The sequence below is a fragment of the Sinocyclocheilus grahami genome, unplaced genomic scaffold (genome assembly GCF_001515645.1).
Source record: "Sinocyclocheilus grahami isolate Dianchi unplaced genomic scaffold, SAMN03320097.WGS_v1.1 scaffold831.1, whole genome shotgun sequence".
Classification (NCBI taxonomy): domain Eukaryota; kingdom Metazoa; phylum Chordata; class Actinopteri; order Cypriniformes; family Cyprinidae; genus Sinocyclocheilus; species Sinocyclocheilus grahami.
The window spans coordinates 552,473-567,974 of NW_015506010.1; the positions used below are offsets into that span (position 1 = coordinate 552,473).

At 39.8% G+C, this 15,502-nt stretch overlaps 1 protein-coding gene across 1 annotated transcript in view; it reads left to right on the forward strand.

Annotated features, from left to right (window-relative positions):
* LOC107562635 (anthrax toxin receptor 1-like) overlaps positions 1 to 15,502 on the forward strand; it is a 101,923-nt gene that overhangs the window by 8,006 nt on the left and 78,415 nt on the right. Inside the window, exons 2-8 of the mRNA XM_016247308.1 lie at positions 4,989 to 5,060; positions 5,420 to 5,491; positions 6,314 to 6,395; positions 7,450 to 7,518; positions 7,694 to 7,774; positions 12,238 to 12,298; positions 13,106 to 13,204. Of these exons, the coding sequence (XP_016102794.1) occupies positions 4,989 to 5,060; positions 5,420 to 5,491; positions 6,314 to 6,395; positions 7,450 to 7,518; positions 7,694 to 7,774; positions 12,238 to 12,298; positions 13,106 to 13,204 (536 nt within the window). The remainder of the gene's footprint in view (positions 1 to 4,988; positions 5,061 to 5,419; positions 5,492 to 6,313; positions 6,396 to 7,449; positions 7,519 to 7,693; positions 7,775 to 12,237; positions 12,299 to 13,105; positions 13,205 to 15,502) is intronic.

Sequence of the window (15,502 nt, forward strand, 5' to 3'; positions counted from 1 at the left end):
CAGCCATAACTGCGTCCCGCGGTGTAGCCGACGGAGGGAGGAGCCATGGAGGAGGAATGGCCACTGACTCCAGGGGGCCGACCAACGGCGGTGGAGCAGGTGGTGGAGGTGCCCGAGGCGGAGATGGAGAGCCAACGAGCCAGGGGAATGCCGAGGATCCGGGGGGCCAGGGTGGAGCCGGAGATCTGAAGATCCGCGGCGGAGCCGGAGCGACTGAGGACCAAGATGGAGCTGGCAGGAGGAAGGAGCCCAACGGAGCCGGTGGGACAGAGCGACGAGGCACAGCCAGAGGAGTAGCGATGGCGGGTCGACGCCCAACCAAGGCGGAGTCGGAGGGATGAGGGAGCTGATGGATCGATGGGTGACGGTGGAGGCGAGGGAGCTAGGAGCCGAGGTGGAGCCACTAGGTCTACGGGCCGAGGCGGAGTCCGGGCATCGGAGGCTGGAGGCGTAGGTGAGGGAGACTCCAACCACGGTGACGCTGGAGGATGGCAGCGTTCCCCGTGTGATCATTCTTTAATGATCACACGGGGAACGTAGGAGACACTGGAACACAAGGAATGACGTTTGAGGACCGACAAACACTAACTGAAAGGACTGGGGCTTTTAAACACTGGGTGATTGGGAAAACACAGGTGCAAGGAATGACTAATTAAAGGGAACACGGCACACCTGGGGAGGATAAACACAACACAAAGAGTCCAGGGGCATGACACATAGAAGGTACAGTACAAAAAAAAATTCACATTTGTTGAGTCCAAATTCAATTGCTATTTATTTTTAGATAATCATAATCAACACCAGGGCTGGGGAAAGGTACTTTTAAAAGTAATGCATTACAATATTGCGTTACTCCATAAAAAGTAACTAATTGCGTTACTTAGTTACTCTTTATGAAAAGTAATGCATTACATTATTTTTGCATTGCTTTTTGTCACCTGGGCTGGGCATGCCTTGCTTATTTGTTTTTTAATAACAAAAAACCCAAAGCTATATTTTTGGCAACTGTAAAGGCCCCTTTACACCAAAAATGACATTAATAAGCCTCCAGCTGAAGGAAGTGCCTCTGCCTCTGCAGCTCACTCACAAATTTCTCTCTTCATGTTTCATTGTAAATTTAAAAGTAATGCGTTACTTTATTAGTTACTTGAAAAATTAATCTGATTATGTAACTCACGTTAATTGTAATGTGTTACCCCCAACAGTGATCAACACTCAAATAAAAACTGATTTGTATAAAAACATTAAAATGCACATAATGCAGTTTTTATATCAGCTTTTCAATTATATATTTTTTTGTTTCTACTCCAATTTCTGCATTCTTCAATTTCTACATTCCTCAATAATACAATACTCTACAAGTCAATCGCTCATATATGTGACTAAAGTCACTAAAGGTAACTTAATATTGTCTGTAGTTAGCCATTGACTAACAAACTGGTAGATTTCACTTGCCAGTGATTGATTTAGAGGCTAAAAATAAGTTTAGCACAGACTTCGCATATGAGAGTTTCATTGTCCGTGTTTTTACAGCACAGTTAGTAAACTATTCTTACTGATATCAATGGATGTGCAAGGTAGTCCACAGTTTTGGATCTAGACCAGGGGTGTCAAACTCAGTTCCTGGAGGGCGACTGTCCTGTAGAGTTTAGCTCCAAACTGAAATAAACACACCTGAACCAGCTAATCAAGGTCTTCAGGATTGCTAGAAACTTCTAGGCAGGTGTGTTGGAGTTGATTGAACAGTCACCATCCAAGAACTGAGACTGACACGTCTAGACACTCAAGATCCATATATACAGTATATACAGTATATATTTACAGTCAAAATGAATGAGTTACTTTGAAATTATTTAGCCTTTAAGAACAAGCATAAGCCATTGCTGCTTTCTTCGGTAGGGGGCGGAACTAATGCTCAAGATGTAATTCAATTGGCTAGCGTTCACCTTTTACAGTTTGCCGTTTGCTTTCAGCAAATCAGTTTGAGTGTACATAGGAAATGTAATTAATATTCATTAACCTCATTCACTCATCAGACCTTAGCACATTTACATAGTTATTAGTAGTTCTGTCAACTCTCAGAAAAAATAGCATGGTAATATACATAGCTATGTGAATGTATTTGGTCTTGACAGAACAGATCTGCTTACACTGCTGCTGCTGCAGCAGAGCAAGTACCAATACTTGCTACTGCCAATACATCCACGGACATGCTGCTGTGAGCATGTAGAAAATACTACTGCTGCACATATATACATCACATCACCCCATAGCAGATCTATACAGGTGGAGCTGGGGAAGGTGGAGGGTTTCTGAAGCCGCTGCAATCTATCCTATCAGCATTATTGTTGAACACTGAATGACTAATAATGTCTCACAACCTTGTCACCTGGGCTGGGCATGCCTTGCTTATTTGTTTTTTAATAACAAAAAACCCAAAGCTATATTTTTGGCAACTGTAAAGGCCCCTTTACACCAAAAATGACATTAATAAGCCTCCAGCTGAAGGAAGTGCCTCTGCCTCTGCAGCTCACTCACAAATTTCTCTCTTCATGTTTCATTGTAAATTTAAAAGTAATGCGTTACTTTATTAGTTACTTGAAAAATTAATCTGATTATGTAACTCACGTTAATTGTAATGTGTTACCCCCAACAGTGATCAACACTCAAATAAAAACTGATTTGTATAAAAACATTAAAATGCACATAATGCAGTTTTTATATCAGCTTTTCAATTATATATTTTTTTGTTTCTACTCCAATTTCTGCATTCTTCAAATTCTACATTCCTCAATAATACAATACTCTACAAGTCAATCGCTCATATATGTGACTAAAGTCACTAAAGGTAACTTAATATTGTCTGTAGTTAGCCATTGACTAACAAACTGGTAGATTTCACTTGCCAGTGATTGATTTAGAGGCTAAAAATAAGTTTAGCACAGACTTCGCATATGAGAGTTTCATTGTCCGTGTTTTTACAGCACAGTTAGTAAACTATTCTTACTGATATCAATGGATGTGCAAGGTAGTCCACAGTTTTGGATCTAGACCAGGGGTGTCAAACTCAGTTCCTGGAGGGCGACTGTCCTGTAGAGTTTAGCTCCAAACTGAAATAAACACACCTGAACCAGCTAATCAAGGTCTTCAGGATTGCTAGAAACTTCTAGGCAGGTGTGTTGGAGTTGATTGAACAGTCACCATCCAAGAACTGAGACTGACACGTCTAGACACTCAAGATCCATATATACAGTATATACAGTATATATTTACAGTCAAAATGAATGAGTTACTTTGAAATTATTTAGCCTTTAAGAACAAGCATAAGCCATTGCTGCTTTCTTCGATAGGGGGCGGAACTAATGCTCAAGATGTAATTCAATTGGCTAGCGTTCACCTTTTACAGTTTGCCGTTTGCTTTCAGCAAATCAGTTTGAGTGTACATAGGAAATTTAATTAATATTCATTAACCTCATTCACTCATCAGACCTTAGCACATTTACATAGTTATTAGTAGTTCTGTCAACTCTCAGAAAAAAATAGCATGGTAATATACATAGCTATGTGAATGTATTTGGTCTTGACAGAACAGATCTGCTTACACTGCTGCTGCTGCAGCAGAGCAAGTACCAATACTTGCTACTGCCAATACATCCACGGACATGCTGCTGTGAGCATGTAGAAAATACTACTGCTGCACATATATACATCACATCACCCCATAGCAGATCTATACAGGTGGAGCTGGGGAAGGTGGAGGGTTTCTGAAGCCGCTGCAATCTATCCTATCAGCATTATTGTTGAACACTGAATGACTAATAATGTCTCACAACCAACAGCCCATAATTCTGTCAATTCTATTTAATATGACAAATATGCATTCATTTTCATTTATACATGGTTGTCCATTTTAGTTCTAATTACTGAAGTTCTATAATTAAACAATGCCTGATTGTTTTTTAAGTGTAATTGTTGCTTTCAAATCATATCACATATGAATATATCTACAAAAGTGTTGCTGTGCCATTTTGTGAAGATAAGCTTACGAAGCCGCTGCAATCTATCCTATCAGCATTATTGTTGAACACTGAATGACCAATAATGTCTCACAACCAACAGCCCATAATTCTGTCAATTCTATTTAATATGACAAATATGCATTCATTTTCATTTATACATGGTTGTCCATTTTAGTTCTAATTACTGAAGTTCTATCATTAAACAATGCCTGATTGTTTTTTAAGTGTAATTGTTGCTTTCAAATCATATCACATATGAATGTATCTACAAAAGTGTTGCTGTGCCATTTTGTGAAGATAAGCTTATGTGATTTGAAATGTGCCAAATCATACATATACAATACAGCATGCCTTGAGTACCTTATTGCTTTTATAAATGGGATACTACACAATTCAAATATTACAGAGTTTGTCTTAAACTGCTCTCTCTTATATGCAGTGTTGGAAAGTGCATACGGTAATTCACAGGGGGATTTCACAGATATGACTTGCGTTATTTTCTGTGACAGTAATAAATTCAATTTCTCCTGCTCAGAATCCTGCATAAAGGTCAACCTAATGTAAACTGAAATATAGATAGATGGCAACAACTAATGAGAAAGTATGATTTTTCAAAATATATATTTTTTAAGTCAGATTCCACTGTTAAGTTTTGCATGCATTACTGTAATATAACATTATCAAGATTGTTGATTTTTAGCTTTAATTAAAAAGTCAGTGGAATATTGACAGCTGGCATCACATTCATTCAGACAGACAGCTGTTCTGGGAGGATGCTGGATTCTTGAATGATTTCCCTCTAAAGACAATAATAATGTGTCAATGTATTTTTTGAACTGCTGCTTTAAAAAAAATCGTTTTCACACAGCTGTAAATCTCAAACTTCAGCTATTCCTCTCAGCTTGTGATTCTTTATCGTCCCCTTGATATTCAGCTATAAGCGTCCAATATGTCTGTTTCTCCCTGCAGATCAGGAAGTGTGCAGCATCACTGGAATGAAATATATAACTTTGTGGAACATCTGGCCCATAAGTTCATAAGGTAGGCAAAGACAGAGTCTCACAAAACTCTGTGAGTGTGCATAACTTTTTCTACTGTATGTGGATGAAAAATAATGACAAAATCCTTTAAAACATGTTCAACTAAAATATTACATGACTAGTTGCATCTCTTTATATCTGGCTTAATAAAGGTTCTGTAATTGTTTTTAGTGAAGCAGGAATAGGAATATGTGGGATCACATTGAAAGACATTTGTACAATTAAAATATGCTTTTGAAACTATAATATGCCATTTCAGTTATTTCAAAAGAGTGGTTCAATCAGAAATAACTACAGCGCACCTGACATTTAGTGAAATAATAATATCAGTCTAACATACATGTTTGTTATTGCATCTAGCCCTCAGTTGCGGATGTCCTTCATTGTATTCTCCGATCAGGGCAAGATTTTGATGCGGCTGACAGAAGACAGGTGAGTGAATCAACATTATCTTTATTATTTTCTGATTTAACTCAAACCATTAGCACAAACACATTGTGTCCACTTTTGTAGTCTGGAAGGGGTTTGACTGTAGTATTGACCAACAAATTAATGTTTTACACCTCTGTTACCAAAAAAATGAAGGCCAAATCTGTGAGAATCGGTTATATGACAGTTAATGACCCATAAAGAATGGCACATCTTCTGGAAGCATTCCCTGGTCTTGACGATCATCTCCAATCCTTATATGGATAGTTCACCTAAAAATGAAAATTCTGTCATCATTTACTCACTCTCAAGTTATTCCAAACCTGTATGAGTTTCTTTCTTCCATTAAACACAAAAGAAGATATTTTGCAGAATGTTGGTCACCAAATAGTTGCCGGTAGCCGTATTAGGGGAAAAAAATACTATGGAAGTCAATGGCTACCATCAACTGTTTAGTTACCAACAAATAGGAACAACTTGTAGGTGAGTACATTATGACAGAGTTTTCATTTTTGGGTGAACTGTCCCTTTAAAACAGTACTTCCATGACTTCAACATGTGGCTCACAATCAAGGTTTTTCCATGTTTCCAGAGAAGCGTTGGTTGTCAGTGCCCGTGAATATTATTCATGGTGCAGTTTGTCTGTAGCTGTTGAAAATGTACTCCATCCAGAATAAACTTACACTCCAGGTCTCCTGAATCCTTGTGTGTGTGTGTTACCAATGTTACAGTTTGGTGGTTACAGTAAAACATTGCACAGAGGCAGCAAGGATCTATGTATCTTTCACGACCTTTTCTCTTTCTTTCATTGTGTGCATTTGTCAGGGACCAAATTCGGAAAGGTTTGGAGGAACTCCATAAAGTGCGGCCAGGTGGAGACACTTTTATGCATGAAGGCATTCAGCGGGTGAGTGAGCAAATAGGAACCATCTTGGCATCAGTACCGCCCACCCAGCTATGACAAATAGCGCGAAATATCCTTCACGAAGGTTATGTTTGGCCACTACTCTGACAAAAGGACCTAAAAACATAGAACTGTTGAGTTTTTAAATGATCTTTCACAGATGGGTAAATGTATTCCTCATCTGTTAGTGAAATAACCAGTCATTGTGAATGTTGTTTGATCTGCATGAGATTACAATATTTCTGATGTTTTTGTTTTTTTTGTTGTTTTTTTGTACTACTAGGCCAGCGAACAGATTTACTATGGTAACTCTGAGGGTAGGTCCATTTCAAACACTATCTTGCTGAAAAAAGAAACAGTTTAGACTGGTTTTAGATTGCTGGCACGAAATGGTTAAATTTGTTATAGTTGCAGGTAGACCACCTTAAAGGGATGGTTCACCCAAAAATTTATTATTTCAATAATGTTATATTATCTGCAAGTTTTTTTTTTTTTGACGTTTTGAAGTACACTCCTAGTGCGCATTCAGTACAATTAAGCGTATTTCCTTTTCATAAGGGGCGTTGTCACTGAAAGCAACGTTTGCTTTGGTGTTCACGAGTTGAAGACAGGGTCATCGGTGGCCCATATAAATTAATTTGCATGCTGGGAATTAGATCACTCATTTCTCTTTTCTCCATCATTCTGCAACACAGATCGTAACAATATTACAACAGTATCAACCGATAATAACCATATCTTTGGTTACACAAATGAGTAATAAAGAACAGTATGAGCTATTATAAAGAGTATAAATCATCAACATGTATTTTTTTATGTACAAAATATCAGCCACACTCACTGAAATAATAAGTGTACTTATCCCCATGTTTTCATCCACTTTCAGCTTCAACCAACAAAGACATTATTCAGCATCTAATGATCAGAATTATCCAGTGTCCTCTTCATAGATGTTCAGCTTTGCCACATAGTGCCAAAAGCATGATCTGTGGATGAAGCAGTTCATGGCTAATAGTTTGCAGGTGTCTGAAGTGTTTCTGCTCTGTGTTTCTCTCAGGCTAATCGCTCTCGCAGCCTGGGTGCCTCTGTGTACTGCGTAGGAGTGAAGGATTTCAATGAGACTCAGGTGTGTGTGTTGTTTGGAGGTATTGTAAGCTTTAAAACTAGATCTTGGCACTTTTGCCAAAGTGTTACAAGGTTTCTAGAAATGATGCTCCGGGGGGTGGGTATATGAAACTTGCACTTGTTTAAGCAAATATACTTTATACATTTGTTGTAATGCTTTTTTTCACTTCTCTTAGCTGGCCAAGATTGCTGACAGCAAAGATCATGTCTTTCCAGTAAACGACGGCTTTGAAGCTCTACAAGGTGTCATTGGTTCAGTGAGTGTTTTTGTTGACGATTTAGTACAGTAAATTGCATTCTGTCACGGTGCGTGTGGAGAGATGAGGCGAGGACTCAAGTTGCATGAAGAAAGGGTTATTTAATAATAAAATGAAACAAAACAACAACAAAAACTACTCAGAGGAGGAAAACAGGCAGGCAGGCCAGAGACAACAATACAAGCAGACATAATACATGGCACGAGCATACTTGATGACAATGGATCAGCACAGGACTGCAGACACCTGGAGAATAAATAGGGAGACAAACGAGGAGGGTAATGAGGGAGACACAGGTGAAGCAACTGAAACAATAATGAGGTGACAAGATGGGAGGGGACAGACAATAGACAGGAGAAAGCACATGGCACCAAACAAACACAACATAAGCCATGTGCAACCACACAGTGTCCTCTGGTGGCCATCCTGGGCACACCAGCTAAAGACTGTGACAGAACACCCTCTCTAAGGAGCGGATTCCAGACGCTCCACAGTCCGGGGCACAGAACAAGAGTCCAGGAGCGCGGTGGAGAGGAGGCGGAACAGGGGGAGGGATGGTGGGCCAGGCCCGTGGAGGGGAGGAGGGCCTGGAGACTGTGGCAGAGCAAGTGACCAGGGTGGAGCCGGCAGAGCAGGAGGCCTGGGTGGAACAGGCGGAGCTGAACTTCTCCAGGGCGGAGCATGCCGAGCTGAAGCCCACCAGGACAGAGCATGCGGAACTGAAGCCCACCAGGGCAGAGCTGAAGACCACCACAGCCTCTCAGAGAAGGCTGAAGACGTCCACGGTGGTGCAGCAGACCACCACAGTTGAGAAGGCATGACTGAAGATCCCCATGGTGGAGCAGATGACCACCACAGCAAAGCAGATGGGAGAGGGCTATGGTGGATCAGGTGGCGCTGGCGACCTCCACATTGGTGCAGGGGGGGGCTGAAGACCACCATGGTGGCACTGTAGACCACCAAGGCAGCACAGGCAGAGTTCTTGACCACCATGGTTGAGCAGACTCATGGGTAGAAGTAGGCTCTGGAGTAGACTCTAAGAACTCCCCGGACTGGAGTGGATTCTGGAGTGGACTCTGAAGGCTTCCGGACTGAAGCGGGCACTGGAGTGGAGTCTGAGTGCTCCCGGACTGAAGCGGGATCTGGAGTGGTTTCTGAAGGCTCCCAGACTGGAGCGGGCTCTGGAGGGGTCTCTGAAGGCTCCTGGACTGGAGCAGGCTCTGGAGTGGACTCTGAGGGCTCCTGAACTGAAGCGGGTTCATGAGTGGACTCTGAGGGCTCCTGAACTGGAGTGGGTTCATGAGTGGACTCTGAGGGCTCCCGGACTGGAGCGAGTTCATGAGTGGATTCGGAAGCAGCCCATGTCCGCAGAACAGCCATGAGGTGAAAGGCAAAGACAGCCTTCTTGATTATGGCAGCAGCAGTGAAATCAGGCAGCTCTGTTGTGACCTCTGAGACCACTGGAGTGAGGTCCTCTAGGACCACCAGACTTGAGACCACCAGAGTCGGGTCCTCCAGGACCACCGGACTTGGGACCACCAGAGTCAGGTCCTCCAGGACCACCGGACTTGAGCCCACCGGAGAAATGCCAGCTGCTCTGGCTGAGATCAACAGTGGCTCCACCAACCTGGAAGCCAGTCTCAAACGGCTTGGGCCCACCCAGTGAAGAGGTTCCGGACTGGCAGCCATCTTGTGAATAGGCTCAGGAACTGACTGTCTCTCCTTGTGGGCTAGAAAGTCCACAAACACCCCAAAAGAAAGGTGCTCCGTGCCGAACCTCTTCCAAATGTTGATGGGCTCATCAAGGGCATAGTTGAATAGTTCCTTGAGAGCCGCATCGTTGTAGTCCCCCTGTGCAGCACTCCTGAACTTCACAGCAAACTCCCTCAAATCAGTTCCCTGATTCAAGTTGCAGGAAGAAAGGATTATTTAATAATAAAATGAAACAAAACAATAACTAACCCGAGGGGGAAAACAGGCAAGCATGCAGGCAGCGCAGGGACAACAATACGGGCAGACATAATACACGCCATGAGCATACTTGACGACAAACAACGGATCAGCACAGGACTGCAGAATAAATAGGGAGACAAATGAAAAGGGTAACGAGGGAGACACCAGCTGAAGACTGTGACATTCTATATGAAAAATTGTGTTGTAAGAAAAATCAGACTTTAATCATTATATAAAACAAATATTATTATGATTGTTTCCATTAATTTAACTCAATTTTATTATTTGTCAAGGTTCTTTTTCAGCATTAATTCAATTTGAAAGTAGTTGAACAATTAAAACGCATCCCTGCGGGTTGTAATGTTGGTCCCACATTGATTTTATTTAATATTTTAAATAAAGCAATTTTGTTTAAGCAATTAAACTTAACTTTTAAATTTAAATTAGGTGATTTTTTTACAGGGAAACTTCATCACTCATTAATGTACTCTCTACGCATTGCTTTCTTTCTGCTGAATTAAATAAATTCTTATTTAAATTCAATTAAATTTGACCAGTTTCAGAAAAGTCTCTAATATCTAGACACCCATATCTATCAGAACCAGTAGTTTGCTATTTTAAATATTTTGAGTTAGTGGTCAACTGATATATCACCAAAGGTCAATATGTGGGCCAATGTTCTTTTTTTCTTTCTGTTTGGCCGATGTGTTGGAAATGAGACTCTTATTTTGACTGCACTGAGAACATCAGAGCCTGAGTGTCAGATCTCCCATTCTCCGTCTTCATTAGTTTACTGTCTCGGTTTAATAGTAGTTTGAATATAAATTATATTTTATATTAATTAAATACAGTATATCAGATAATCTACTATCATAATTCAGTAAATTTGCATTAAAATATTTTGAAAATGTGTAATAATCATATATATATATATATCTATATATATATATATATAGATATATATATATATATGATTATTACACATTTAAAAATATATATATTGTTCCCAGTTCGCAAGGATTTACCATATTACTGAGTGCACTACTGGTTTATTTCAAGTTTTTAGTTTTTCTTCATATAATTCATTTTCAAATGATTTATTTTTAATTTAGTAAATATTATGTAAAATAAATATACATTTCAGCAATTGTTATGCAAGTGTTTTTACTATTTTTAAAGTAAAGAGAGTGATATCATATATATAGGCTTTATATTGACCATTGACCACCCTGCTGTCTAAGACAGCGACCACCACAAAATCAGTATCCATCAACCAATAATTTGCATGGCCATCAGTGGAGAAAGATGCTTTTCAGATGCTTTAGTTACAGTATCTACCAGCAGGGGCAAACACAGCCACGCCAACCAGACAAAGCTTGAGCTCCTGGGTAAAAATTACCCTAAGAAACAGCCTTTTAATGAAAAAACAACAGAAGAATTTAAGAAAAACACAGAAGTGAAGAACAACAAACAAGAATATTCATTCAGTCCCGTCTGAAGATGCTTGATTGTCTCCAGTATCAGAGAGACCTGCCATGCCCTGCCTGGACCGCTTTGATCCCACGGTCCGCTGGAGTCTGTCCAAACACATTCAAAGCCTTTTCAACGTCTCCTTTCTTTTTGCAATGAAAGCTAATCATTTATATTTTTTTAGCTCCGAAGCCGAGGTGGAAGAAAAGAGGGGATATTTGGGTAAAGCCTTGTCTGGCCCATGCAGAGGTTGATTGTTTCGTGAGCTGAGACTGGGGTCAGTTCAGCTGGCATCCATCTGCTGTCAATTAGTGGCATGCTGAAAGATCTCGGCCGAAGCTCAGGAGAAGAGTGTCGTAAATCAGCAGGGACCTTGGGTTCTGAAAGCATATTTCCATAGATGACAGAGGAAGGCGGTAGACATGTAGATCAAAACAAGCTCACCACACATAGGTGCTGGTATGGCCGATGACGGCTGTTTCCAGGATGAGAGGAAAGAGACGGAGAAAACAGATGTGCTGTTCAAAACAAAAACAAGCCGAGGCACATGCAGGAGAAGTGTTCCTATGATTGGTGGATTTTTAACTTAAAAAAATATCGTCTCCATTTGCTATTTTCATTTGTTTGATTAATTTAAAGGGGTCATTCACCCCAAAATGACAATTCTGCCATGTTTTACTCACCTTTGAGTTGTTTCAAACATGTATGTTCTTCTTTTGAACATAAAGAAATATATTTTGAAGAATGTTGGTAAGCAAACAGTTTATGGTCCCCATTGCCTTCCACTGTATTTTTAGTTTTTCCATACTATGGAAGTCAATGGCTACCAGCAGCTGTTTGCATTCTTCAAAATATCTTATTTTGTGTTCAGCAGAAGAAAGAAATGCATACAGGTTTGGAACAACTTGAGGGTGAGTAAATGATGACAGAATTGTCATTTTTGGGTGAACTGTCCCTTTAAGCGCATGGAATTGAGTGGTCATTTAGCTTTGCTAGGTCAGCTAGTTCACCTGCTGAATTTTACTCTTTGTATCCATCAGATCTTGAAGAAATCATGTATAGAAATCCTTGCTGCAGAACCATCCAGTATCTGTGCTGGAGGTGAGTACATTTCTCACTAGATCAACCGATGTGAGATGTTCAGCAGTAGCAAACTGTCCTCCAGAGTAATGGGATTGATAATAATGTAATACAAAACGTCGTCATTTGATCAAAAGCCCAGAAGTGAGGTTTGTTAGTGTTTGAACAAACATGCTATTTACATTACATACCTTACACAATCACACACCTTGAACTTAAAAAGACAGTGGATTTATATAATGCATCACTTAAATATGCTAAAGAGGCTAAAATACCAAAAATGTACTGTTGGAACTTTAAAAAGGCACTTCAATTAAATTTTTTAAACATTTTTAAATTCATTATACACTATTTAGTTAAGTTTAATTAAGTTGTTCAGGTCAATGGATTTGTCAGTGCCATGCAAAAAATTCAAGAGTCCATATTTTCACAAAATCCACTAATTTAAATAGGAATCCTCACAATCTGGAATTACGTACAGTGTATCCATCAAAATATGGATAGAAAAATATATAGAATATGTGAATTTGCCATGTTGACCAGCAGAAAGCTGTTTAGTTTGAAAGTGACTTTGATATGAGTTGTGCTTCATACAGTTACCGTACTATTGACAATAGACAATGGACCTTTTCGCTCACAAAATTTTGCAGAAATTTTGCTAATATGAAAAAAACAAACAATGCTTTTATATTTCTTTAGACAATAAATCTTCTTGTACATTTACAAGTGTTCTTGTACATTTATGGTTCTGATTTGTTTTAATGTAACTGTCTTTCAAAATTCGCCACACGATTTAACATTGTGATGTGTGAACTTTCTGTTTTAAAGAGGCGTTCCAAGTCGTCGTGAGAGGAAATGGATTCCTTCATGCAAGAAATGTGGACAAGGTTCTTTGCAGCTTCAGAATAAATGACACCCTTACCAGAAGTAAGTACAATGAAATTCTGGCTTATTTTCTTTTCTTTTAAGGAATAGTTCACCCTAGAGTTAGGGTACTTGGACTCGGGTAGAGTTGTACTCGGACTTCACACAGATATTTTGGACTGGAAATTTTTCTTAGTACAGATGAATCCACATCATGTTTAATGTGAAAGATAAAAAAGGAACAACTTAAAAAATGTCTCCCACTCAAAAGACTCAATTGGACTCGACTCGACAAGGTGGACTTGGACCCAACACTAGTTCACCTAAAAATGACAATTCTGGCACTATTTACTCACCCGCTTCAAACCTGTATGCTGTTGTTTTTTCCATGGAACATAAAATAGATTTTTTAAGAGTCATCATTTTCATATAAGTGACCATGGACTGTCAAGCTACAAAAAGGCACAGAAGAAGCGTTACGAATATAGTATACAGAATGTGACTTGTGCACTTAATTCCAAATCTTTGGCTGCATCATGAGCAGACCTGAAAGAGACTCTCAAATGAAATATGGACATGAGGTTGCATTAAAGTAGAATCAAACGTCATTGAGGGTCTCATAACTTGTGCCATATTTGATTTGAGAGCTGTCGGTGATGGTTAATAGTGAATGATGATTTAAATTTCACTCTGTTCCTTAATCAATCTATTGTATAGCTTCAGAAGACTTCAAATATACTGTTCAAGTGATATGGACTATTTTATGACACATTTATGGTACAAACCCAATTCCAAAAAAGTTGGGACACTGTACAAATTGTGAATAAAAACAGAATGCAATGATGTGGAAGTTTCAAATTTCAATATTTTATTCAGAATACAACATAGATGACATATCAAATGTTTAAACTGAGAAAATGTATCATTTTAAGGGAAAAATAAGTTGATTTTAAATTTCATGGCATCAACACATCTCAAAAAAGTTGGGACAAGGCCATGTTTACCACTGTGTGGCATCCCCTCTTCTTTTTAATAACAGTCTGCAAACGTCTGGGGACTGAGGAGACAAGTTGCTCAAGTTTAAGAATAGGAATGTTGTCCCATTCTTGTCTAATACAAGCTTCTAGTTGCTCAACTGTCTTAGGTCTTCTTTGTCACATCTTCCTCTTTATGATGCGCCAAATGTTTTCTATGGGTGAAAGATCTGGACTGCAGGCTGGCCATTTCAGTACCCGGATCCTTCTACGCAGCCATGATGTTGTAATTGATGCAGTATGTGGTCTGGCATTGTCATGTTGGAAAATGCAAGGTCTTCCCTGAAAGAGACGACGTCTGGATGGGAGCATATGTTGTTCTAGAACTTGGATATACCTTTCAGCATTGATGGTGCCTTTCCAGATGTGTAAGCTGCCCATGCCACACGCACTCATGCAACCCCATACCATCAGAGATGCAGGCTTCTGAACTGAGCGCTGATAACAACTTGGGTTGTCCTTGTCCTCTTAAGTCCGGATGACATGGCGTCCCAGTTTTCCAAAAAGAACTTCAAATTTTGATTCGTCTGACCACAGAACAGTTTTCCACTTTGCCACAGTCCATTTTAAATGAGCCTTGGCCCAGAGAAAACACCTGCGCTTCTGGATCATGTTTAGATATGGCTTCTTTTTTGACCTATAGAGTTTTAGCCGGCAACGGCGAATGGCACGGTGGATTGTGTTCACCGACAATGTTTTCTGGAAGTATTCCTGAGCCCATGTTGTGATTTCCATTACAGTAGCATTCCTGTATGTGATGCAGTGCCGTCTAAGGGCCCGAAGATCACGGGCATCCAGTATGGTTTTCCGGCCTTGACCCTTACGCACAGAGATTGTTCCAGATTCTCTGAATCTTTGGATGATATTATGCACTGTAGATGATGATAACTTCAAACTCTTTGCAATTTTTCTCTGAGAAACTCCTTTCTGATATTGCTCCACTATTTTTCGCCGCAGCATTGGGGGAATTGGTGATCCTCTGCCCATCTTGACTTCTGAGAGACACTGCCACTCTGAGAGGCTCTTTTTATACCCAATCATGTTGCCAATTGACCTAATAAGTTGCAAATTGGTCCTCCAGCTGTTCCTTATATGTACATTTAACTTTTCCGGCCTCTTATTGCTACCTGTCCCAACTTTTTTGGAATGTGTAGCTCTCATGAAATCCAAAATGAGCCAATATTTGGCATGACATTTCAAAATGTCTCACTTTCAACATTTGATATGTTATCTATATTCTATTGTGAATAAAATATAAGTTTATGAGATTTGTAAATTATTCCATTCCTTTTTTACTCACAATTTGTACAGTGTCCCAACATTTTTG